This window comes from Nematolebias whitei, chromosome 5 (assembly GCF_014905685.2).
Source record: "Nematolebias whitei isolate Nwh7 chromosome 5, NemWhi1, whole genome shotgun sequence".
Classification (NCBI taxonomy): domain Eukaryota; kingdom Metazoa; phylum Chordata; class Actinopteri; order Cyprinodontiformes; family Rivulidae; genus Nematolebias; species Nematolebias whitei.
This window is the reverse complement of record NC_056502.1, coordinates 16,176,118-16,203,189: the sequence shown is the minus strand read 5'-3', so window position 1 is coordinate 16,203,189 and position 27,072 is coordinate 16,176,118. Positions and strand designations below refer to the sequence as shown.

At 40.8% G+C, this 27,072-nt stretch overlaps 1 protein-coding gene across 3 annotated transcripts in view; it reads left to right on the top strand.

Annotated features, from left to right (window-relative positions):
* The window catches only part of ttyh1 (tweety family member 1), a 33,188-nt gene that overhangs the window by 4,393 nt on the left and 1,723 nt on the right, over positions 1 to 27,072 (top strand). Inside the window, exons 2-14 of one of the 3 annotated variants that reach the window (XM_037676265.1) lie at positions 1,757 to 1,933; positions 5,381 to 5,607; positions 10,782 to 10,893; positions 12,269 to 12,609; positions 14,209 to 14,304; positions 14,406 to 14,478; positions 17,321 to 17,396; positions 17,551 to 17,606; positions 18,502 to 18,594; positions 18,678 to 18,770; positions 18,842 to 18,981; positions 22,139 to 22,306; positions 24,750 to 24,828. In XM_037676265.1, coding sequence (XP_037532193.1) covers positions 1,799 to 1,933; positions 5,381 to 5,607; positions 10,782 to 10,893; positions 12,269 to 12,609; positions 14,209 to 14,304; positions 14,406 to 14,478; positions 17,321 to 17,396; positions 17,551 to 17,606; positions 18,502 to 18,594; positions 18,678 to 18,770; positions 18,842 to 18,981; positions 22,139 to 22,306; positions 24,750 to 24,828 — 1,689 coding nt within the window. In that variant the 5' untranslated portion in view covers positions 1,757 to 1,798. The remainder of the gene's footprint in view (positions 1 to 1,756; positions 1,934 to 5,380; positions 5,608 to 10,781; positions 10,894 to 12,268; positions 12,610 to 14,208; positions 14,305 to 14,405; positions 14,479 to 17,320; positions 17,397 to 17,550; positions 17,607 to 18,501; positions 18,595 to 18,677; positions 18,771 to 18,841; positions 18,982 to 22,138; positions 22,307 to 24,749; positions 24,829 to 27,072) is intronic. The other 2 variants (XM_037676267.1, XM_037676266.1) reach the window with 2 other exon arrangements.

The following is a 27,072-nucleotide window of genomic DNA, read 5'->3' as shown; positions in this document are numbered from 1 at the left end:
AATTTATTTATTTTGTTGCATTGAATCATAAATGCAATAAACAGAACCTAAAACTCAGAACTGCCCCCCCCCCCAAAAAAAATTGTAATAATTAAAAAAAAAATCTTTATTTTTCAGAAAATTTAGAGGTGCTTGAGCACCCACAAAAAAGAGGCTAACATCGCCACTGGGCTGCTCTAAATAAAGTATGCTCAGTTTTTTTAAGTAAAATTAGAAGTGATCAAAATATTGTGCGTTTAAAATATCATGGAGGCCAGATAAGATGTTAACTTGGGCCATATTTGACCCTCGGGCCTTGAGTTTGACACATGTTCTGTAGCAATTAGTTTTTTATTTTTTTTTATTTTATTTAGATTCTCTCATTTATACACCTTTTTATGATCAAAACAAGATTTTTTTTTATGAAAGTGACTGCTGAATTTTGGCACCAGTGACCCCCGCAACACAGAAAAGAAGAAGCGGGTAAAGATAATGTATAATAGTTAAAAAATAAAATAAAAAACTTTGTCTAATGCATCAAATGTATTTGAGCTTAGATTATATAAAACATAAAGTATTTAAAAAAATACAAAAAATTGGAAATTTTTTGTCTAACTGGCAAATTAACTTGTTTTTATCTCTAAATTCATGTGCTCAATAAAAAAAACTGGTATTTTTGGTTGAGTTAGTTTTTTATTTAATTTGGCATAAATTTACACACTCCTTACTTTATTTAAATATGAAGCAACATCCAGTGACACGTTTGAAAGTTTAATTTAAAGTGATAGTTCAGATCTTTTTGAAGTGGAGTTCTGTGGAAAGGTTGCAAACAGTATCTTACCTGTTGTAGATAGCTCCTTGATCAACCTCATTTTGGACAAACGGAGTTTAATTCTAGTGACGAGCTAACGGCTTTTTTAATTAGGGCTAAGACCAGAGTGGGCTGCCACCTTAAAACAACTTTAATCACAAAATTTTCACAACCGTTCATGCAAGAAAGTTTGTAGACGTTTACCTAATCAGTTTTAAGCAACAGCTAGCTGCTTCAGCTGCTATTTCTCCTCGTGAACAACCAGATACATTTTAAATTAAGCTAGCCCTCCTTTAAAGATTGCAAATTGTTGATTCACGCAGTCTGTTACTGTTCAGAATATGTGACGAATGAGTGACTCACTACTACCACCACAAATGTTATCAAAATGTCTACATTTATAAGAACTACAGCCTTAGATTGTTTAGTTCATCTTGAATCAGGCTGACTTTAAGTGTAATCTGTTGTAGATGTGCGTCCAGTGATCGCTTTCTGAAAGTTTAATTAAAATTTGTCCTCTGGTTCAGGAGATATTTTGCTCACACACAGGTAATCATAGCTCACCCTGCACGGCAGAGGGTGATGATAACCATCTAATTCAAAACTGAGTGCCATTTTAAGCTTGATAGAAAAGGAGTTTTGCATGAACCACTATTGGAAGTTAGTTGTTTTAAAACTGCAGTAATCCACTTTAACTCCATTTCTCCAAAGTGAAGCTGTTCATACAGCCATCTAGGACAGGTAAGATGATAATCGTAAACATTCCACCAAACCCCAGTTACAAGGATGCAAACTACCTTCTTCATGTAGACGTGTAAATCCATTAACTGCACTGTTTGTTTTTTTCCTGCCTTGTTCAGCTGTAACGACGAGACAAAAACCTTCACCTCTCTTTGGCCTTTCCGTTCTCCCCTGTTCTTCCTTCACATCACGGTTCTTCTGACCCCCGTGTCTTCCCTCCTGCAGGGTGGAGGAGGGGGTCGCTGGCAGTGGAAAAAAAAATAAAAAATGGCTGCCATGACAACAGTGCCCAGCTACGCTCCTTCGATATGGGTGAGGATGTGTCACGCTCTGCCCCGGCTGGACTTCAGTATGCAGATGAGGGACAACATCTTTGTCCCCGACAGCTGGGAGTACCAGCAGGTAACAGAGTCTTGACTCAAGCGCTCACACCACATATGAATAACCCGAGGTGTCAGGCTGCATAATGATTTCAGTTGCTTCGGTGTGGTTTACTATAAGGACGAACGATTTATGCCACACGACTATAATAATTGCTCCATAAATCCCTGAATTATTAGCAACCTGCTGAAGCATGAAAATGACATTTGCAGGGCTCTAAAACTCTTTTCCATGTTTATTAATTGACACAATTATAGGTGTAAGATTGCACTAAATCATTGCCTGGTCAGATTTTGTAGCTTCAACTTGCTGGAGATGCTGTTGTCTTTCCAAATATGGATAGTCTGCATGTTTCCAATGTTGTTTTTCTCTGCATGTTGCCGTTTCTGCAGCAAAATGGCAACGTTTCACCTCTTCCAGCTCGCAGTGCTCCTGTTTTCACTGTGCTGCAGAGAGGAGGTGGGTTAGGGAGCGAGAGCACAATTCATCCTGCAGAACAGAAAGACAAAAGAGACAAGAGTGCTCACAGAGAGGGGAATGAGGCAGGCAGTGAGTAATACGAGGACTTGGTGAACTGGGCAGAGAGAGGGAAGGCAGTCAGAGCGAGAGCCAGAGAGAGTGGCAGTGAATGTATTTAAGTAGGTCACAGATTATTAATAGAGATTCAGCGGTGTGGCTAGAAAGAACGAAAGAATGGGAAGGGAGAGGGCGAGAGTGGGAGAACGTGGGGGGAAACGGGCAAATGGTGGAGCGGAGCAATGAGCAGGGGCCTCGGAGAACAGGAGGTGAGACAGAGGGAGGAAGGTGGAGTGGCAGACGGGCAGATGGACGGAGGATAATGCTGCAGTAATGTGTTGGTGCGAAACGTGTTTCAGTAATGTTGACTTTGTGACATGGCTCCAAAGTAGAATCTGATATGGCTAAGAGCCCTGAAACTCCATCATGGTGCAGAACACGTCAAGGTTCATATCTTAAAGCCTATAAAATAAGGCATTATGCTCATGTTAACAGAGGTAAATTAGGCTTTTTTTTCATCTTTATTTGCATGTAATGTGTGATGCACTAAGCATTTGTTCTAAAGGGATCTCTGACTAGTCGGAACAATAGACCTTATTTGATAAACAAATACTTAATCTATTAAAACAAGACTAAAAATTACTATAGGCTGCTGACTTTTTTATAATTTTCCAAAAATTAATGACACACGGACGTCGCCACTTTAATATTTTTGCTGCAGTGCATTCTGGGTAAATGACATAGCCAGGTTGCTCCGGTGTGAGCTCCAATCAGCTTGAATTTTAAGTTTGGATATTCTCTGACGTTCAGCCCTTTAGTTTTAACTGGAGCGTGTTGACAGAGAGCAGAATGCATAAATGACTCTTAATAACCAAAACTGTTTGCTCTGGAAATAAATGCTAACGAAATATATCATTAGATCAGGAGCTAATATACAGGTGCTGGTCATAAAATTAGAATATCACGAAAAAGGTGATTTATTTCAGTAATTCCATTTAAAAAGTGAAACTTGTATATTATATTAATTCATTACACACAGACTGGTGTATTTAAAATGTTTATTTATTTAAATGTTGATGATTATAACTGATAACTAATGAAACCCCAAATTCAGTATCTCAGAAAATTAGAATATTACTTAAGACCAATAAAAAGATGGATTTTTAGAAATGTTGGCTAACTGAAAAGTATGAAGATGAAAAGTATGCGTATGTACAGCATCAATACTTAGTCGGGGCTCTTTTTGCCTGGATTACTGCAGCAATGCATTGTGGCATGGAGTCCATCAGTCTGTGGCACTGCTCAGGTGTTATGAGAGCCCAGGTTGCTCTGATAGTGGCCTTCAGCTCTGCTGAATTGTTGGGTCTGGTGTATCACATCTTCCTCTTCACAATAGCCCATAGATTTTCTATGGGGTTAAGGTCAGGTGAGTTTGCTGGCCAATTAAGAACGGGGATACCATGGTCCTTAAACCAGGTACTGGTAGCTTTGGCACTGTGTGCAGGTGCCAAGTCACCAAACCATCACTGACTGTGGAAACTTGACACTGGACCTCAAGCGACGTGGATTCTGTGCCTCTCCTCTCTTCCTCCAGACTCTGGGACCTTGATTTCCAAAGGAAATGCAAAATTTACTTTCATCAGAGAACAAAACTTTGGACCACTCAGCAGCAGTCCCAGGCGAGACGCTTCTGACGCTGTTTCTTGTTCAAGAGTGGCTTGACACAAGGAATGCGACAGCTGAAACCCATGTCTTGCATACGTCTGTGTGTGGTGGTTCTTGAAGCACTAACTCCAGCTGCAGTCCACTCTTTGTGAACCTCCCTCACATTTTGGAATGGGTTTTGTTTCACAATGCAAATATTGTTTAAACTCAATCAAAAAAAAAAAAACCGAGAAATCAGGTTTTCTTTTTAAAAATTTGCATTTGTGCATGTGAAATTTAGCTTTAACGATTAATAGATTAATTAAGAAAATCTTCAGATTCATTTTCATGTTTAAACCCAAACAGGACATTTTCCCAATATAATTGAAACTGCTTGTATCTTTCAGTCAACATAGTTACAAAAGTGTTGCCAAAACACTTTAGAATGAGGACACATCCAGAACAAATGAGTAACGGATTCAGGGCGACGATCACAAAAGGAACAGTTTACCACAGTGTTAGTGCTGAATTTCTTTAAGTAGTCTTTAGCAGGGTAGATCCTGTGTATGAGTTTGAAGGACACTTCTTTTACCTTGTTAGTGAGAAGAAAGTGATTTGGGAGCAACCAGGTAAATTTCCAAGAAATATTATTCTGAAAGTAATTCCAATATGATACAACAGCAGGAGTAGAAGTAACATCCCTGGATCTAATTGACTCGTTATTGTTCCCAAGAAGAGGGAGAAGGCATATTTTGCCATCAGGAGAGTGTATGGGAGTAAGATGCCCACCAATGTTTTTAATACGTGCGTGTGGGGGCATGGCTCCATTAGCTCCAGAGTTGCTAGCGTTAGCTTCCTAGCTAATTAATGAAACGTCATAATTTGATCACATTTGATTGTTCCAACCTATATTGTGCATAAGGACTAATACAAAATGTAACTTTCTTTTCCATGTTATAATTTTTATCCTTGACTCCTTTTGTCGATGTACATCATCGTCCCAGAATGCACTGCACCAGAAAAACAATGGTGACGTTCTTAGCTGAAGAATGAGTAACAGGAGTTTTCATGCGTCACAAACAACAACTTTTAGTAGAATAGAGAAACAACGTATTAAGATCAATATGTGTAAGTATTTAGAGATCCCTGCACTTTTAAACTGCATCTGCTGCTGTTTTTGTGGGCAGGACATTGAAGAATTTGAAATCAGTCCTTGCATTTATAAAAAAAAAAAAAAAATGAAGTGAACTTTTTTTAAACACACTGACTCATCTGCCTATCTCACTGTCCTCCTTGTCCTGTTTCCAGACTTTGCTGGTTTTGTCCAGTCTATCAGCCATCGCTCTTGTCATCTCCCTCCTGGTGGTCCTCTCCTTCCTCATACACTACTGCTGCTGTCGCCGTGGAGACCGGAGCGAGGGATCCGAGGAGGAGGAGGATGAAGACGGAAGCACGGGTCACGGTTACAGTGGGAAGAAGGGGAAGGGCATCTGCTGCGTCACGTGGGTGGCTGTCGCCTCTGTCACGCTATGCTGGTGAGGCGCAGAAATCGGATGCTCTTTTTTTTCTTATTTTCATGTTGCCTTTCAGCTGAGGTCATTCAGATATTTTTAAAGCTGTGTTCTGTAGAAAGGTTTCCAGTGCAGCCTGGAGAACGTCCAGCCGGAATAAAATAATATTCCTGTTAGAATAATCGTGTGATTCAAAACGAGATTTTTCAAATGGCGTCTTGACTGTTGATTTAAGAAAGTGGCAAATTTCAAAAACGGCTCTTGGATTAGCTGTAAGTTCGTCAGTCCGGTCAAAATTAAACTGTTCCTTCAAAGAGTTACGGTATGTACAGCATGCAAGATATTTATTGTTCATAATCTTTCCGCAACACCCCACTTCAAAGATCTCAAAAGTCTTGTAATCATAGTCTTTCACAAACAGTCATTAACTTTAAAATAAAAGTTTTTATATATTTATCAGTCACATGTGCACACATTGAGGATATTTTTCCATTTTGTTAGTTATGAACTGGACTTTTATTGTAAAACTTAATGCCATGTGCTCCAAGACGTTATACATTTACATTAATTTCCTGAGTTTATGTACAGTATAAAGTCGTCTTTAGTTTTTCTCTAGAGAACAATGCAGCTCGTAAACTTTACAACTTGTGAAAAAAAAATAGACTAAAGAAAAAACAGGTTTTAATCTTTTATTTTAATCTTAAAAACTGAGTATAGTCCCGGCCACATTTAATGTTTTATTAACTTGTTCCATTACTGCTACTTATTACTGTTTTTCTTTTACAATTTATACTTTTGTTGTTCCACCACATGTACCACATATGACGCGAATGACGATAAAGAAACTTTGACCTCGACTTACATCCATCACCTCCATTAAAAAGTACATAAGATTGATCCGGTAATGTTTTTTTTTTTTTTTTTTTTACGCACTTTATGATCATAAAAATAAAATAAAATTAAGATCCGTTCAAAATCATACTGTAAAAATCAAAATACAGTAAATATTTAAAGTTTAGCAGACTTGTAACAGAGTTTCTTTAGAAACTATCGAGCAGCTGTTGCTCAACGCTCACTTGGCTGCTGATCATCAATAGTCTGCTCTCTCTCTACTTGCAGTTAAGAAATAGTCTTTAATTGTTAGATATTTCTTGGCGGTAACACCATGTGTACTCTGCTCTCTGGATGAAGCATCAGCTGACAGTTTAATATAAAAGAAATGTATTTTAGCTGCCAATATTCTAATCATGGAAATGATCCCAACCCGCTCTGTCCACGTTGACCGGTTTTTATTTTCCAAACTTTCCCCATGGTTTCATTTCAAATGTTACCTCACTAAAAAAACTAAATGATTAGACAGGAAACAAATCCAAATTTGATGAAAAGTCTAATATTTTTTGCAGTTGCGATACTTTTACATTTTATGTTTGTATAGATGATAATAATAACACTCTGTAGTTTCTCAGAATCCTAATTCTTGGTCAATTAATTTAAATTGAGCCTTTTAAAAAACTTTTAAAAAAAATATATATTTAAGTCATTTTATTTTGAAACTAAATCTTGCAGTTGTAAACAAAAACTTCTCTCTAAATAAATTGTTTGTGGTAATAAAGTCAGGTCTGAATCTTTACATGTTACAATAATTAGACTCATCTTTTCACCAAAAGATGGATCAGTCTATAACTACCAGTTTACAACAATGTGCAAAAATCTTAAGTCATTTTCTTTTTGAGCCAGACTTTTTTGTAATCATTTAAAATAGTTTTGATCAGTAGTTGAGACTTTTTCATTCATCGTCTGTCCAGTGTTTCACTGTTTTCAGAGGGATGATTATTTTTCCCCTACTTTCAGCTGCGTAATCCAACCAATGAATCATTCAGGCATTAAAAGTTTCCAAACTCAAGGGATGAACCAGTGGTGTCGACACATAACAACTGATCAAAAAAACAAATCTTTAAGCATTGTGTCAGTACTGTTTCTGCAATGGCGCAATTTGTGTGGGATTCTTTAGATGAATCTGTGAAAAATACCAAATATCAAATGTCTTTCAACTGTCCCCCTCTTACAATGCTGTGATTGCTAGTATCACTCAGCCCCCTGTGAATAGTAAACAGCCATCAGTGTGCTAATGATCCATTGTTAGGCTGATGGTCCTTCTTGAGCATGTGAGCAGCTGGTTTTGATTGTCAGCAGCAAAACTGGTTGATCCACTCTGAGAAGGTGCTATTTAAGAGACTGAGCTGAAAACAGCTCCTCTGACTGAGGAAGTCTCTCGGATGAGAGACGAAACGTTTCTACATTTTGTTGTTGTTGTTTTGCTTTGTTTTGTTTTTTGAATTTCCAGAGGACCAGATTTAACTTTTTTTTTTAGATTTTTCTACCTGGATTATTGAGCATCCATCAGGATACCAAATATCACAGATGTTAGACAGCCTAAACATTTCTGCAGATTCAGATCACTCATCCAGATCAGCTGAGGTGCAACAAACGATTTATCTTTTTTAGGTAAATTTAAATAAATAATTTCAATGGTTCAAACAACCAAACTAACAGAGGTCCAAACAACATAAAGTAGCTAATGTTGGTTAAAAAAAAAAAACAAATTTCCACTTGACTTAAAATTCTAAAGCAGCCCTTTTATTTTAATTTTAAATAGAAACAGAGCATTAGATTTTATAGTGCGAGAAGGAAAGTTTGAAAATTAATTTTAATTGTGCAGTTTAGATCCAGGACGAGGAAGAAAGAGGAAACGTATGCAGAAGTTGCTTTGTTGTCATCTTTCTTTGTTTCTTAATCGCCAGGGGTGTGACTGTTTTCCACTTTCACACCATCGCTGCTAACAGCTAACGATCAGCTGAAGACGTAGCGCAGCTGAACAAAAGATGAAACAAAAACATAGCTCTGAGTAGTTTAGTAGTTTGAAATAGCTCCCAAAATTCTCATAATCTCTGCTTTTCCCACAGTAGTCAAACGTTAATCTGCCCTGAGGGAACCAAGATGAAAGCTAACGTTAATGTTCAGACTGAGTCGATGGATGCAGCCACACTGTCTGAAAAATAAAGCCAATGTGAAAGTCTCTTGAAGTCCATTAGCATTGTGGGTAGCAGGGCTTGGCTCTCATTCAAAATGTCTCAAGTTAAGTAGGTTTTATTGTCATTCGCATCACATGTGGTACATGAGGTGGAACAAAATTGTGTACACAGGGTCCCAGTTACATCCAACAAAAGCAAAAGTATAAAGTGAAAAAAGAAACAGTAAATGAGGATCTAAGATAGAAACTAAGAAATACGCTAAATGCTAATAGTGCAAAACAATATGCCGAACAACAGCAGCACGAACATGAGTGTGTGAGCAGATGAGTACGAATTAATACGGCAGTGTGAAATAATCAGCATGAGATCAGCTGCATGGATAGTCAGCAGCACTTAAGTCTCAACTTATTTTTAAATTATAAAGTGATTAAAGTTAAATTTCTTCTTAAATTTCAAAGTTCATGCTCAATAATCCAAGTAAAACATCCAACGAAGTTAAGTCAGGCCATCTGGACGGTTTGTTTTTCACTCAGTCTTGAGGGACTGAGTTTGTTGTGGCTCCACAAACTAAAGAAGTCCTTTGGATGAAGGACGAAACGTCTCAACAAAAACAAGAAACCGTCCAGATGACCTGACTGAACTTTGTTGGATTTTGTACCTGGATTATTGAGCATGAACTTTGATGTTTTGAACCACTTTAGCTATAGCTGCATCAGAGGAGTCGACTGGGGAGAGGGCGGGCCCCAGAAACCATCTTATCACCAGCAAACTGGTTGGTCCACTGTGGGAGTGTGCTGCTTGTGGGACTGAGTTTGTTGTGGCTCCTCGGACTGAAGAAGTCCTTTGGATGAAGTATGAAACGTTTCAACAAAAACAAGAAACCGTCCAGATGACCTGACTGAACTTTGCTGTGTTCTTCTTAAATTCTTACTTCCTCATTAGCATAGCAAACAAGCAAAATAAAACCGTGGAAGACACTCCCAAAAAGCACGAGCCTCATATTGGACCAAACGACTGGCTGCGAGCCACAGGCTGTCCATCATCATGTGGTTTCCAGCCTCCGCACAAAGTTGTTATTTTCCTGTTTCCTAACCACATCCAGCAGCAGCGCCGTGTTTCTGGATTTCACCACGTCGGTGCGAGGACGATGTGAACTCAGCAAGTCATTCAAGCACCAGAGTTCCCCCACAGACCTGCTGATCATGAAGTCATCACATTGTGGTTACAGTACATTACGCAGACGCGCTGCTTGACATCGTTCCAACACACTCGTGTTTAATGGAAGTGAAGGCACGATGCTTTACTTCTAAAGCTGCAGCCATCTGTGTGCTTTAAGAAAATTAAAGTGCACTTTAATGCTTTGGCGCGGGCTTATTATCGTCCATTTCCTGCACTTTTATATGCATTGAAACACGGAACATAATGTGCTGCAGATTTGATCTGAGCTGCCATCGTCACGTCCTGGTTTACAGGCAGCAGATGGATAAAGTGGTTCGTGTCTCCCCCTCATGGGCTTCAGCACGATGTTGACAACAGTCCTCTGTCATGCGCAATATGAAAGCTCGACATAACAAATAAATAAATAAAAATGCAGCAGCTAACCTTCTGAGAACGATTAATTTTGAACCCTCTGATCGTGGCCTTTGGTCAAGTGTGAAATCAGAGCGGCTCGTTTTAACCTCCCGTTTGAAACGCAGAGCGCACGCAGAAACAGGCGCACATTCCTCATTTTCTCCCTGCACTCTAATCTGGGTCACATACTTTGTGCGGAGATTGGGCCGTACCATTTCTCTTGGGTTTGTGGGGATTGGATGAACATCTGGCCCGCGCCTTAATCTGAATATTTGAACGACGGAGAAGACGTGTAAACATGTGGCGGTGTTTACCATTTCCAAATGTTTCCTCCCCAAAGCTTAACCGATGAGCTGTAAAAGTCTGCTTATTCATTTTTATGTTTATTTCCTCCCATCATCTATTCATTCCTTTCCGTTCAGTCTTGGTAGCGCACGCATCACATCCTCGCCGGCTGTATCTCCTCGCGTCACGTTCATTTAAAATGTATACACACTCTGAATTAAACATCGCTTTTATTCCTCTGTCTTTCCTGCCAGCCTGCACACCCTCCCACAGTGTTCTCATGCTTTTCTCTCTCTCTCCTCTTTGCAGCGTTGCCATAGGCATTGGTTTCTATGGCAACAGCGAGGCTAATGATGGGATGTATCAGTTGACCTCGTCTCTCCTCACAGCCAATTACACGCTAGCTTCCATCGATCTGCTGGTGAGTGCCGATTCCCTGCAGGTGAAAATGTCACGCGGCGCGCTCGGTGCCGTTTGGCGCTGCGTGGCGGTGGGTGGGGACGGACGGTGTACATGTGGTCAGGCGAGAGAGGAAGGAAAATGCGATCCAAACCTCTGACTAATCGATTCGTCTGTGGTCAGGAGCAGCGGTTTGTGTGTCATTCTGCCGCTGACGGCGCCGGTCAGGAAAATAAACAATGTGAAACTTGAGCAGGGCGAGCATGTAAATCACAAATCGTGTTTATCATGTTTTGAAAGAGGGGACAGTCCAAGGTGTCCTACGGGTGAACCATGTCGCTTTAATGCAGAAAACAAGAACAGGCCTGAGTCCAAGTTCAGCTGTTTTATCACTCAAATACAAAACGTGCTTTTAATCTGAATTTGATGAGATGAATCGGGAAGCTTGTCAGAAGTTGGATCATATTTATTAAATGCAGTTTGACACAGAAGGTGAATTTTATTTGGATAAAAGAGGAGTTTCTTGTTTAATTCCACTCGCTCTCACAGTAAAATAACCTTTATGTCCTGCTCACCGCGCCGTTAATTATGAAGCAGGAAGAAGCTGAAGTTGAACCAGAAAAAAAGCTGTTGTCGATGAACTAAGTTATTATCGATATTCTATTCATTTACTTTTGCCAAGCTTGATCAGCTGCAGCAGCCATCTTGAACTACCGTACGCACATAAAACATCTCGTATCTGTATAACAAGCTTTTATTTGTGTGTTAGTATACCAGTCATCAGATTTATATAACATTTGCTTTATGTAAATAAAATGGATTTGTAAAAAGCAAAACTTAGACCAAAATGTACAGCGTTTCATATTTTAACACGCTGTACGAGGAGCAGCTGATTTGTAATAAATTACCGTAGATGGCTCTAATTGGCCAAAACTCCTGAAGGAGTCAAGTTACCTCGCGACTGTCTGGGACAGATGATGAGACAGATGAGATTTAAAGATAAAACCCTCACCAGCAGCAGTGAGTGGCTCCAGTGACTCTGTTAGGAGTTCAGAGCTGATGGAACGTCCTAACTTTGAGCTGTTTGACTTGTTTTGGACTCATCGAACAGTCGGAGGACTTGGACTTGCAGGATGAGTGTTAATGTTCAGAAGCTGTTGTGGACACACCACGACGCTTCATGTTGGATTCTGCTCGTCAGTCCAATGAGTTCAGACTTCCACTTCTAGACGTTTGCTCCACACAGGAAGTGGTCTTTGACCTCTCGGTTGAGTTAAGGACCGTGAGTGCCATGCATTAGCGTGTGAGACACTATCTACCACCACATTAGCCAGCCATGAGAGTTAAAGGCTTTATCATGTCTGTTTTTGTGCTTTTTCTCTTTCCCTCCCCTAAAGATTTCAGACACCATCACCGGGCTACAGCTCGCCGTCTCCGGCCCTCTCGCCTCCATGGAGGAGCTGTTCTCCGGCAGTAAGCCCTTCTTGGTGTCGACGCGGAACTGCCGGAGGTTGTCGGAGAACGTGATCAACCTCCTGTCCTCCATCTCCCTGGCTCGGCCCAGCGTAGAAGCGGGGCTGCTGGGGAACGACAGCGGCACCAGCGGGGCGTCCATCACGCCGCTGACGCCTGTCCCGCCCTCGGTGGCTCCCACAGTGGTGCCTACCAGCAACTTACTGCCCAACCCCTTCTCTCCGGGCTGGGCGGCCAACACACTCATGGTCAACGAGGACTACAGGTGAGAGTTCAGCCCAAAAAAAAAAAACATTTTTTTATTTCTTGACATTTAAATGCACGTTAGACATATAATTACGCTTTGGAAAAGTTAGGAAGTGATGCTCACATTTGTTCCACTCACCTCATGCAAACACTCATAAAACTGACTGTGTGTTAGCAAAATATCTCATGACCCACTGGATGGATTGCAATGACTGGACGCACATCTAAACTCAGATTCAAGCTGGCCCCAACAGGAAATCGACCTTAACAAACAAAAAGATTGTAAAAATTAAATGTTTGTTTGCGTTTACACTAAACTTTCCCATCTCTGGTACCTGCACTCCTCTGTACCCCCACCACACTGATGTGTGTGAGCAACAGCATAAACAACACGTAGTGTGAAAATGCACCAATGAAAGCCTCATGGGATCGGGTGAGTAACTCTTTAAAGCGCTCCGCAGAAAAGAAGAGTTTAAAAAGAATTACTAAAGCTATTCTCTTTAAATGTCTTGCATATAAAATCTAATTATTAAAATGTATTTAGCAGACAACGTGTTGAATTAGGTAATATCAAAGAGTCGTTCAGTTCTAGATGTACATCCAGTTATTGATATTTTGCTAACAGACCAACATTGTTGTCTCCATGTTTAGGCTCTGATCTTGTGCACCGAGTTGCATTTAAAGTATGAGCTGCGAGTGACTTCCAGCTCCGAACACAACCGTTTTTAGCACAATATCAATTAAATTGAATGATTTAAAACCCTTTTTGTGTTTTCTAAGCTCAGTTAGCTGTGGCAGCCATCTTGAATCAGATTGGCTACAAAAGTCGATCAAGTCTTGAGGAACATCCAGTGATTATTTCCTGGAAGTTTTATAAAAATCAGCTCAGTAGTTCATGAGATATTTTGCTAACAGACGAGAGCCGACTCCGATCTATTAGCGCTTAGAATATTTGTTGTGGATCAGTCTCAGCTACTACCACATGTAATTTTAGGTCAACATCTGTAAAAAAATAACTCTCTTTTAGCCATTTTTGTGTTTTTTTAATGTCGGTCGACGTGGAAACCATCTTCAATCAGAATGACTCCAAACGTTAATCAGATGTAGACGTACATAAAATATTTACTTTTTGAGAGTTTAATTTAAAATCAATCAAGTGATTCATGAGATATTTTGCTAACAGACAGGACACACTCATAAGACATGGGCGCAAACATTATTGTAAAAAAAGAATTGTTGAAGTTCAGGTCTGTTTATTCATTGATTCAGCCGTCAACCATAATTGATTAGAATTAAAAATCTTTGCTTATTATTTGAAAATATAATATTGATATTCCCCAGGACATCCTTGTAAAAGAGATTAATAATCTCAGTGGATTTATTCCTGGTCAAATAAAGGTTTAATAATAGAAAATAATGATAGACATTTGATTAAATTGTGATTAATAGAGATTAATTAATTACAAGACCTGTAATTAATTCGACTAATTATTTTTATTCCGCCCAGCTCCAAGTTTTTTATATAGTTTAAGATAAAATATATTCTTACAATCCACCGTTAAATGAAGGATAAGTGCATTTAATGAAATAAAAACAACTCTGGCTTTGTGTTTTGCAGGTGGCTGTCGTACGTCTTCCTGCTGCTGCTCGACCTCATCGTGTGTCTGTTCATCCTGCTGGGCCTGGCCAAACAAGCCCGCTGGCTGCTCATCCTGTGAGTAGAACCAGTACAGAACCAGTACAGAACCCACCCAACGCTGGTTTGATGGTCAGAGCGTCCTCCGGTCACATTTGTCCCCTCTCCCTCACTCACAGGATGACTGTGCTGGCATGGCTGTCCCTCTTCCTGAGCTGGGGCTCCCTGGGTTTGGAGACAGCCACCGTGGTGGTGAGTAGACCCCAGAAACCCCCCCCAGAGAGAAGGCCGTGGACCGTCAGAGGGTAGTTGAACGAGGACCGCTTTAGACCCCCGATGGGAGGCCGGGGTGTGTTTGATTTCTGCGCCCATTGTGCTAAACGGTGACAAGAGCTGCCTTGTAGGGGAACAACACAGTCATGGCAGAGCACCAAGCAGGCAGGAAAATGGGTCAGAGATTAAAGATGCACGGCGCGCGTGTGCACGCTGCAGTGCGTGTTTTACAGCGGAGCGTGCTTGCAAGTTTGTCGGCGTTTGGCTCGGAGAAGTGAAGTTAAAAGAAAAGGATGAAAAAGGAGTGCTTTCAGAAACGAGCGAGGAGAGGAGAGCAAGAACAAAACAATCGGCCTTCTTGAGCTCGCGTCAAGAAATTTCACCACATTTTTCGAGCATAAAGAGCCTGTTTCTGTGCGTCTTTGTAGATTGTGGAAGTCTGGTCCTTCTCTGTGAAGGGCTGGGGGTGACGCCTCTTTGATAAATGTGAAGAGGGTTAAAAAATGGCTGTTTTTCACTTGGGTCTCTGTGTCATGTGGGGCTGGTGGGAGATGTCCCACAGCCTGGGCATCCACACAGAGCCGCTCTGTCCTCCGTTATTGACAGAGGAACAATGGGCCGGCTGTGAGCTGGCCGCTCTGTCCTGTCCGGGTCGTTGCTCTTCCACTCAGATGCCAGGACTCCATTTTTGTGTGCGCGCGTGTGTGTGGCTCTTACTCCCCCTTCTGGTGGAAATATCTCAAACTGGGTGTAGCATCTCTTTAAAAAGTAGACCTAGAGCTGATTAAAGATGAGAACAAAGTTAAAGGAAGGAATGACGTCATGGAAAACAAATGCAACCCTTCGATTTTAGACACCTACAGTGAAAAAATGTGTCAACGTGTTGCTAATAGTGTGAATGTTTATGAAGATTCACACTATTGTGATCCATTTTTCTTACGTTACGTTTTTGGCACAATTCTCGTCCCACAGTTTTTGTGCTATTTCAGAAAATCATATCAAAACGTTCAGCTCTTTCAGGACAATCCTGCTATGACTTTTAGTCTTGATGCAACTTTAGCTTTTTTAAATATTTAGCCTTTTCTGCCATTTTTTTCTCATAGGAAATGAATTGAGCTAATTTTCCATCCTTCAAAATCTTTAGATCTGTTTACAACCTTTTACTGCTCCTTTCACATTTTGTTCTGCTTCAGCTTCTTGTGCAAATTCAAACTTTGTTCACCTAATATCAGCTGCTTTTCAGCTGTTTTGTGCTCCTTTCATATTCTTTCTGCTAACTACGACATTTTTGTGCTTCTTCTAACTTCTTTTTGATAATTTCAGCTCGTTCTGCTTCATTCAGCTTATTCTGCTAGTTTCAGTTATTTCAGCTACCATTTAGATGTTTTCTGCTAATTTTAGCCTTTTCAGCTCATTCCACATATTTAGCTAATTTCAGCTCCTTTCAGCTTATTTCTGCAAGTTTCAGCTTTTCCTGCCTTTTCAGCTACTATTTAGCCATTTAATTTTAGCTTTATCAGCTAATTCCACTTTTTTTTTTTACTCATTTCAACTTTTTTCAGCCTAATTCAGCAAAAATTTCCTCTCTCCACATCCTTCGGTTAATTTCAGCTTCTTTCTGTTTTTTTTTTTTTAGATACTTTTCAGCTGTTTTTTTCTAATTTCAGCATTTTTTTCAAATTATTTTCACTTTTTGTGCTCTTTTCAGCATCTTTCAGCTTCTTGTGCAAATTTAAACTCTTTTTCAGCTACTTTCACCTACTTTCAGCTGTTTTTCAGCTGTTTTGTGCTCCTTTCATTTTCTTTCTGCTAACTACAATGTTTTTATGCTTCTTCTAACTTATTTCTGACAATTTCAGCTTGTTCTGCTCCTTTCAGCGTATTCAGCTAGTTTCAGTTATTTCAGCTACTATTTAGCTGTTTTATACTAATTTTAGCCTTTTCAGCTCATTCCACATTTTTAGCTCATTTCAGCTCCTTTCAGCTTGTTTCTGCAAGTTTCAGCTTTTCCTGCCTTTTCAGCTACTATTTAGCCATTTAATTTTAGCATTTTCAGCTAATTCCACATTTTTTGCACTCATTAAAACTTTTTTCAGCCTAATTCAACAAAAATGTCCTCTCTTGACTTCCTTCGGGTAATTTCAGCTTCTTTCTGCCTTTTTAGATACTTTTCAGCTGTTTTTGCTCATTTCAGCTTTTTTTCAGATTATTATTATTTTTTTTGTGCTCATTTCTGCTTCTTTCAGCCTAACTGGGAAAACGTGTTCTTTCTTCTTTCTTCTGTTAATTTAAGCTTGTTTTACATTTTCCGCTACCCTTTAAGCTCATTTCAGCTGTTTTCCGTTAAATTTTAGTTTTTCATCGTAATTTCTGTTAATGTCAGCCTAATTAACTTATTTCTGCTAATTTCAGCTTGTTCTGCTCCTTTCAGCTTATTCAGCTAGTTTCAGATTTTTCAGCTACTATTTAGCTGTTTTATGCAAATTTTAGCCTTTTCAGCTCATTCCACATTTTTATCTCATTTCAGCTCCTTTTACTTTTTTCTGGTAGCTGAAGTTTCTTTCTGCCTTTTCAGCTACTTTTTTAGATGTTTTTGCTCACTTCTGCGTATTTAAACCTAATTCAGCAAATAGTTTTATTTCTGCTTTCTTCTGGTAATTTTGGATTGTTCTTCCATTGCAGCTACATTTCAGCTGTTTTTCAGCAAGTTCTTCTGCAATAATCATTCACACTGCATTTTTGCAGGAAATGCAGTTTCTCTAGTTTTTTATTGTTTATCTCACGTCATCCTCTCTTTATTTATGTCACTCCTTTTCTTCAGGCTCTCAGCGACTTCTGCTCAGATCCAAACGCCTTCGTCCTGAACTCCACCCAGTTCAACATGGGCACCAGTTCAGGTACAGCGGTTCGGTCTGGATCTTGTTTCCCCCCTCTCTGGTTTCCCTCCTGAACGTGCTTTTGTTAGCAGCACCCAACATAATGAGACATGCATGCTCGTTTGTGTTGTGCCCGCTGATCTTCCGTGTTCTGCTGTCTCTGCTGAACATTCAGATGTGCTGGATTACTACCTGACCTGCAGCAGGCGCATGAACAGCCCATTCCAGCAGGTAACATGTCCGCTTTCACTCCCGTGCTCATGCATCAGCACATTGGGCTGCAGGCGCTTCCTCTGAGGGAGTGGTGTGTTTAGGGGCAGGAGGACAGGATGCACATACGTTACTTGCACGTTGCAGTTCCCGAAATCAGTTCAGATTAATAACAAAACTAGCATTCCTACGTAACCAACCACTTCACATACCAAAGTTTCTAATGGAGTCGTTGTGTTATTGGAGTTTGTGTTGAGGAGGACTCTTAGCTACAACCACACCAAGGTTTAGCTCAATATCTGTAAAAATGACTGAGCTATTGCCATTTGTGTGTTTGCTGTAGTCAGTTAGCTGTGGCAGCCATCTTGAACCTGGCTGACTCCAAATGGTATTCAATTGTAACTGTCAGTACAAGGATTACTTTCTGAGAATTTTATCAAAATACATTCTGTGGTTTGTGAGATATTTTGCTAACAGACAGACAAGGTTGACTCCCACAGTTAATGACAAATTTTAAACTAAAATAATGTGTGATCTCTAAGAGCTCACTTTTTGTGTTGGGGGTGACTCTCAGCTACTACCACAACAAGCGTTAGCTCAGTTCTAGCTATTTTTGTGTTTGCTGAGTTCGATTATTGTGGCGACCATCTTACAATGGGACGACCTTAAAGCTCAGTCATTTGCAGATGACTCTCCGTTGATCATATTCTGAGAGTATCATTAAGTTTTGTGTAGCTGTTCATGAGATATTTTGCTAACAGTCAAACGAGCAAGCATTTGCATCATCGCCTGCTTCTCACTACAACGAGCACTAATGATGAATTTGAGTAAAAATGCAAATCAACAGGTCTAAATTGTATTAACTTGCTTATTTTGTGTGGGTGTGTGTGTGTGTGTGTGGGGGGGGGGGGTGTAGCTGCTGACCCAGTCGCAGAGGGCTCTGTCCAACGTTCACTCACACCTCTCCAGTCTGGACAGGAACGCTCTCCCACAGTTTCCTAAAGCTGAGGTACAGAAATCCTCCCTCCCAGGTGCTAACACTTCCTGTTACCTGCGTCAGGAACGTTCTCACGTTGGGCTGCTTGTGTGCAGAAATCCCTCAGGGAGGTCCAGCAGATCCTCAACTCCACGGAGGGAAACTTCCACCAGCTGGTGGCGCTGCTCAACTGCCGCGGCCTCAATAAGGTTCAAACAAAAACATTTCATAAAACCCCTTTTGTATTTTATCAGCGCGCTCATTCCTGCTGCTGTTTTAGGACTACGTCGACTCCCTGAAAGGCCTGTGTTACGACGGGATGGAGGGGCTGCTCTACCTGTCGCTCTACTCCTTCCTCTCGGCCTTGGCCTTCACCGCCATCCTCTGCGCTCTGCCCGGAGCCTGGAGGAGCTTCCCCAGGTGAGAGCAGCGTTCACGTTCGCTTGTCCTTCGCTGCACACGAAACCAGTCTGCTGGGGAGGGGGGTCACATTTGGCTTTCTCTTCTGCTACAGGTCATTTAGGAGTCGGTTAGTGTTTGCAGCTTTTTAAGGCTTTAAACGTTACAGTAGTCCCTCATTTATCGCGGGGTTTACGTTCCAGACGCCCCCGCTATAAATGAAAAACCATGAAGTAGGAACTCTACATTTATTTTACTATTTATATATATATTAAGGCTTTAGAAACCCTTCCCACGCTCTTGCAATGTTCTAAACTCTTATATGTACTGCACAGTTAGCTACTGCAAAATTTTATATGGATACTCACCAGCCTTGGTCCGGTTCTGGTCCGGTTCTGGTCAGCTCTCTGCAGCCGTTGAGCACCAAGAGAGAGCCGGACCTTCGAAGAGCCAGCACAAAACCAGACAATGATCCAGATCGAGTCCAAATCCAGATGAAAAAAGTCCCGGTGAGCTCCAGAGAAAACACCGGATTTCCAATATACGCCTTCCCGCTCGAGAGGCCTCATGGGCCGGCAAGCAGCGCTCAGATTGACCCATGATGCTGGAAGTCCATTCTGGTCCAATTCCCGGTCGGTTCCGTACGGCTCTGCATCCACTGAGCGCCAAAGTCACCATGAATAGGGACCGGACTTTTTTGGGTCGGATCAAAACTTTCCCTCCATTTCAGCTGAAAGCAACTTTGGCTTATGGATAGTGCACTGTTGGCTTCTGGGTAATGTAGTCCTTTTGACTGGCGATAGGTATAGGCTTATTGAGAGAAAACTACAAAATGGCAGCGCCTGTTCGAAGTATTTTTTTTCGTAACTTTTACTGTATCTTGTACAGTCCCAGTCAGGTGAGTAATATTAAATTTGACAACCACGTGTCGTGCACAGTCTTTTTTTTCTTGTGTACAATCCTACTTTGAAAAATCGCGAAAGAACTAGTCCGCGAAAGTCGAACCATGAAGTAGCGAGGGACTAATGTACTAAAACTTGAAAGTTTGGCCCCGTAAACTGGAGAGTTGTTTCAGACTTCTAAAGTACAGAAAAACAGGTTTGATGTTTTGAGTGGAAGTTCACAGCAACATTTCAGACATTTATTAAAGTGTACTACAATGTGATCAACATTTATGGTTGTATAACTTTTATCTTATAAATTCTGCTTTTTATTAAAAAAAATAGTACTTTATTTGCAAATAATCATGAATCTCAAAGAAGTTTTGTTCTAGGTTTTTAGGAGGTTAAGCATCAAAGAGCTGAACTGGCTGTAGATATCTTTAAGTTGCAAAGATACCAAAAGGAAACAAAGTTGATGACAAAGTAACTAAAATAAAAATAAAAATTATAGCAAGAAATGCAAAAATAAAGCAATAAATTAGCTTTAAGTGGAAAGTGTCAAAAATGGACATAAGCTGTAAAATGTGACAAAACAACCCTACAGAAACTCGAGAAAATGAATTTCCTGCGAAAACGCAGCCGACTGCTTATTGATTTTAATTGAAGAAGTTGAAACCAGGCTGAAAAGGTTTCATCGCTGAAGAGTCCCCGACATGGAGCAGCTGACATTTGCTAAAACGCAAAACGGCACAAATGTGTTAAAAAAAAACCTAAAACAACTGAATATAGCATAAACTGCTGCGGAAAAGAGCTGACTAAGCTGAGAAAGACAGAGAGAGGTTGAATAGATTACAAACATCTGAAATTAGCGTAAAAGAAACTGTAATGAGCAGAAAAAAAGCTGAAATTAGCCGAAAGAAGCTGAAAGGTGCATAACAATTACAAAAGGTGGAAGTTAGAAAAAATATAGCAGGAAAAAGTAGCTGAAAAAGCTCAAAGGAGCTGAAGGAAGCTGAAGTTAGCACAGAGAAGCTAAGAAAAAGCTGAAGCAGAACAAAAGCTGAAATGAGCATTAAAAGGTTTCAAACAGCATGAAAGCTGTGAACAGAGCTCCTTTCATTTTCAATGAAAAAACATGGCTGACGAAGCTAAATATTTCAAAAAGTAAAAGTTGCACAGACACCAAAAGTCACGGCAGGAATGTCCTAAACGAGCCGAACATTTTGAGATATGAATTGTTGAAATAGCACAAAAATTGAAGAACAGGTTACATGTTGTAAAACGTACGGAAGAAAAGCGAACCTCAATAATTAGAATGATTTATAAACATTCACACAATTAATAATCAAAGAGACACAAAATGACCCAACTGGACAAAGTGTCTTTAAAAACCCAACAATATCCTGTCAGGTCATCTGGACGGTTTCTTTTGTTGCCGAGACGTTTCATCCTTCATCCACAGGACTTCTTCAATCTGAGGAGCCACCAAACAAACTGACTCCCACAAACAGTTCACTCCATAGTGGAAAAAAAAAACAGTTTGCTGGTGCTAAGATGACCTCCGGGGCCCGCCCTCTCCCCTGTCAACTCCTCTGAGACAGTCATGCTAAAGTGGTTCAAAATGGCGAACTGTTTTTGTTTGTTTTTTCCATTATAGATCCATGCTGTTTGTGGGAGTCCGTTTTATTTGGTGGCTCCTCAGGTTGAAGAAGTCCTTTGGATGAAGGACGAAACATCTCAGCAAAAAAGAAGATAGATGACCTGACTTGGATTTTTACCTGGATTATTGAGCATGAACTTTGGTGTCTTTAAAAATGTTTAAAATGACACAATGTTGACATCACGAGGCACAAAACTACCATAAAAATAGAAGAATAATAGAGTCGCACCAAAATCGTACGAAACAACTGAAAAAAACACGCAAAGCAGACCACAAAAAACAAAAAAACGTGATGACAAAATGTGCAAAACGACAAGAAATAAAATGAAACGGAGCGCCAGTAATGAGTCACAGCTTGTACAGCTCTTATTCTGAAAGGTTGAGATGTGTAAAATGTAAATAGAAACAGAATGCGATGATTTACACTTTCAAAAACCCATATTTTATTCACAATGAAATGAAATAAAATAACTTTTAATAAATTCAGCCTTGCTCAGATGATCAAACGTTCATGCCTATGAGATGCCAACTTCTACGAAGCGACTCCTGCTTACAGACGTGTCAATAACAGCAAACATTTAAAGTCATTTCTCTTCTGTGTTTGTTTCGTCTCGTCTCCTCCGTGGACGACGGACAGCGAATCGGAGGACTACGACGACTCGGACAGCGAGAGTGAGGACCCCTTCACCTCCCATCAGGCACGTAGACAGGCGTCCTCGGGGTCTCAGCGAGGGGCCGTGACCCCCTTCTATAATTACCCTGGGGCCGGGTGGACACCCCCCTTTTCTAGCGCCCCGCCCCTCCCGTGAGTAACACAGACACTCAGACACACAGACAGACAGACAGACAGTGTTGCAACGAATGAAGGAGCCACTTTGACGAACCCGTTTTCTGGCATCAGCCTTCTGTTTCCTGTAGGCTCCTTTACACCGGCGCACCAAAACACACAGACTGACTCAAAGTATTCTGCGCACACACATAACCTTTACGGTGAAGACATGCCTTGTAAACGGAGCAACTGAAATGTTAAAATAGTCTGTAAAAGTTTTAAACCTCCCCTTATCTCTCTATACTCCACACTCTGACCTGTGATACTTGATGGGGGTCTGGATCAGGAGTTCTGAAGCAGAACATGTTATTTTTTATACTTTAGCTGCTTTTCACATTCATTTCCTGTCCAGTATCTGACCATGACAGCTTATTGTGCTGTGCAGGCTTAAAAAATTAGACAATTGAGCAAGCAGAGGACAAAAAAAAATGTTTAGAGACTGTTAGACCTGAAAGATGCATCATCCTTCAGGTGTTCATCTTCTGTATGAAAAGATTTAAAGGATTCAAAGATTTTTTTATTGTCATAAGAGCTCACATTTGCATGTCAATGGTACAAAATTTGGACTCAGGTCCCAGATCTAGAAGCTAAAGCTTCTAAATGTTTTTCATGGATTTCGTTAAAGAAATTAAAACTATTTTTTTTCTCTATGGAAGGCTGCTGGTATCAAAGTGCCTAAAATCCAATTTAAAATGATCTCTTTATTAAGTTATAAGCTATTTGTTGGCAGCACTGGATCATTTCTTGAGTTTCTGAGATGTTTTATGATTGTTCCTAAGTTAGTATTAAGTGGCTTGACACAAGGATCTCCCACCACCAGGCCAAGGACCGGCGCTGATCTATGGCTCATGAAAATAATAAACAAATCCATATTTTTATACATTGGTATGCAGGGTATTTTATTTTGAAAAATTACCACTTTTGTTTGTGCCTCTTTTCCGCGCTTGGCTGTGGCAATAAAATTTTATGTCCAAGCGAGTCCACAAACTCTAGATAAAAGGAGTAAAACCAAACTTGTCTGAAGAACGTCTGTGGTCTTTAACTGGTCCTCGATGCAAAAAACGTTAAGGACCGAAAAAGATTCATTTCCTGGACTGAAAATGAGTGAAAAAAAGGCAGATAAAGCCCCAAATAAGAACCATGAAAGTTCTTCAGAAGGCCCAAAGAACTTCTGATCAACACCACTTGAGGAGTTTATCAGAAAGTCCGTCTCCTTGGTACCAAAGTATAAAGAAATGAGGGGGTGGCTCAAGACTTTTGCACAGCGCTGTCGATGCCAGACATAACAGATGATGGAAGTTGCTCACACCCATCTTCACACAAGCAGAATAGAGAGTTTGAGTGCTAGTTGTACACACACTCGCACACATACACACACACACATGCACACACACACAGAGCTGCCAGGCTGAGCACATGAACTGCAGACAGACACACAGACAGGTCAGTCTGAGGGACAGCTTAGGCAGAGAAACAGGCGCAAGTGCAGAGGTCTGTCTGTCTGTCTGTGTGTCTGTCTCTCCGTCTGTCGCGTGTTTCAGGACAGACCATGTAGGCCGCTCGGACATGTCACAGATCTGCTGTCAAACGGCGTCCCGTCTCCTGAGCGACAGCGTTTGCTACTGCTGCGCTGGGGGGAGGGAGGGTGGCACTGACCAGGCTGCGCTCGTAAAAACCAGCAATGGGAAGCTCAGGTTGACAATAGGTAACCCCCCCCCACCCCCCCACCCCCACCCCTTCCTGACACCCAACCTGCCCCAAGTCCTGCACCAGTGTCCAAATCCGGTGGTGTCCAAATCTCTCCGGCCATCTTTTCTGCCGCCTGTCCCGCTGCTGCTTCTCTCTCTTTATGACACTTTCTTTTTCGCTTCCTGTTTGGTTCTTCCTCCTCTTCCTCACTGATGACTATGAGCATAGTTAATGCTACTTACCGCTCTCACAAATAACACACACACACAAAGACAGATGAGGCTCAGAAAGTCAGCCGTAGCACTAAAAACACAGTCTGCTCCCCTGAGATGAAATCTGCTTTAAAAGCTCTCGGGGGGTGGGGGTGTTATGGTGGAGTTAAACGGGTTCAACAGAGAGACGACGTCTTAAATGCACGTAATTGCAGATTATTGAATTAATCCCTCCGTGCACCAGTCAGGAGTGGACTGTGTCTGCTGACGCTCACGGTGCCTCACTGAGTGCTGGAGCTCTAAAGCACTGATGGCTAACAGCTGTGCTTTTCTGCAGCTTTATTTCTAATCACGCTTTCTTCTTCTTTCCTTTTACCTGTCTATGGGTCCCGTCACCCCCGTGGCCTCTGTTCCCTCTGCCTTTCTGAATGTGCCTCACCTGTTTCCCTCTCCTCTTTAACCTTCTGCTCCTCCTCTCCCCCTCTCCTCTGTCCTTGTCTCTTTCTGTCTCCACACAGGACTCCAAACGTTTCCTCCAATGGCAACCCTGGCTATGAGAGCCTACCCCTGACTGACAGGCAGTCCCCACCCCCCTCTGTGAGTTCCTCTGTACTTGTGACACCATTCAACCTGTTGCGTTGTTTTTTTTTTCGTTGCCTGATCTGATGACCAGAAGTTAACCTTGCTGTTTATTCAGTTATACGACTTCAAAACAAGCAGAAATGTGAGAATGAATGAATGATCAAGTCTGACTATTTGATTAAGATTAAAGGAGGAGGATATTTTTCCTTTTCAATGGTGTAGTCAGTGTCTTACCTGCAGCAGACCATAGCAGAATGAGCTCAAATGGATGAATTGGGGAGGAATCCTTATAAAGGCAAGCTGCCAGTCAGAGCAAGAGCCAGTCCCCCCCCCCCAACAAAAAGTTTAAACATTTTGTGAGATTTATTTATTTATTTATTTATTGTGAATATGCAAAAGTTTTGTCATTTCAGCGAAAAACAAGTTTTAGGAGCTTCATAACAATATTTTTTGAAAACAAGTTCAGGGGTGGAAAACAATGACATCATAGCCTCACCTCTGATCTACCCTCTGACCCGAGGGTGTCCTCTTCCTCTTCTTACATGCCACACCCAACTGGCAAGCTTTATTTGCATGCTTGGCATTGTTACTACAGTGCTTTGGGTCTTTTTTTTGGCGTTTTTGTGAGAATGAAGGCATTTCTACAAACGGTGCTGTGTTTACGAGGACATTTTTAGAGGACAAAAATATTGTTTTGAAAAAAAAATCTAAGTTTGCATGTGGACGAGGCCTAAGTCAGCGCTATATTAGCTATTTCCCATTACTTTAGCATGAGATAAATGTTCTTATTGTTTGTTTTTCCAATGTTTGTATTGTATTTGATTTTCTGTATACAGGTTATGGACAGTTATTGTCTTACCTGTTATAGATAATTCTTTGAATGACCTCAGTTTGAAAAAATACCTTAACTTTCATCAGACTGATGAGCTAACAGCTAGTCCAAGTAAAGCCAAGGCCAAAGTAGATTGTAAATTTAAAACGACTCCAGTGTCAAAAGATTTCAGAGTGGTTCATGCCGGTGATGTTTTATAAGCCCTTTACGTCACAGTCAGTTACACTTTACACTCATTTCCTGTCTGGAATACAATATTTCTGGAAGTGCTACAGCTAGCTGCAGCTAGCTATTTACACTTGCAACAAAAGAAAAACCACTGATGTCTTTGTAAATAACTGTATAATGTGACTTCACTGTAAAAGTATAAAGAACAACATTTGCACAAACTGCTACAAAACTTTTTAGATCGTCTACTTTGGTCTTGGTTCAGACTAGCCTTTAGCTTGTGAGTTTGATCAGAAGTTAAACTTTATTTATCCAAACTGAGTTTAGAGCTGTCTACAACAGATATCTACAACTCCACTCTAAGACCTGGGGCCTCATGTGTGAACAGCATACACACGAAAAGGATGCGTGCACCAGATTCCACACACATGTCGGGATGTATCGAAATGAACGTTGCGTGACAGCGTGTTTGAATATACGTACGTTTTTGACCAGCCGTGAGAATGTGCTTACCTCCACGCAAATTTGTTCAGTCCTTAGTAACTCGCGTACATATTCTGAGTTATGGCTCAGTTTCTTAACTTAAGGGGGAGTTAAACACGATGTTTGTTTGGTTTTCACGAGTTTGGGCATTTATGGTTTAAATTCGAATGAGGAAATGGCTACATTGAATCTCATACAACATAAAATGTGCCTCAAAAATGATCAAAACCACCTCCGTCCAATGTAAACTTCAATGCTTCTTATAGTTTTGTCACATGTAGAGGCTGTGATTTGGTGCAGTATAAACAAACTGAAATTAAACGCACGCCTGCGAGGCACACAGGCAGACAAAGAGCACAAAGTGTGTGAGGTGAAAGGTTTCAGCACAAAGAAAAAAAAGAAACTGTCCAGATGACCTGACTGAAAAGTGTTGGATTGTATACCTGGATTATTGAGCATGGACTTTGTTGGTTGTGTGAGAACTGTTTAAGGCGCCATCTTGATGCATGCTCAATGATCCAGGTAGAAAAATCTAAAAAAGTTAAATCTGGTCCTCTGGACATTCAAAAAAACAAAACAAAGCAAATCAACAAAAAAATGTAGAAACGTTTCGTCTCTCATCCGAGAGACTTCCTCAGTCTGAGGAGCTGTATTCAGCTCAGTCTCTTAAATAGCACCGTCTCAGGGTGGATCAACTAGTTTTGCTGCTGACAACCAAAACCAGCATGTGATCAGCTGGTTTTGGTTGTCAGCAGCAAAACTGGTTGATCCACCCT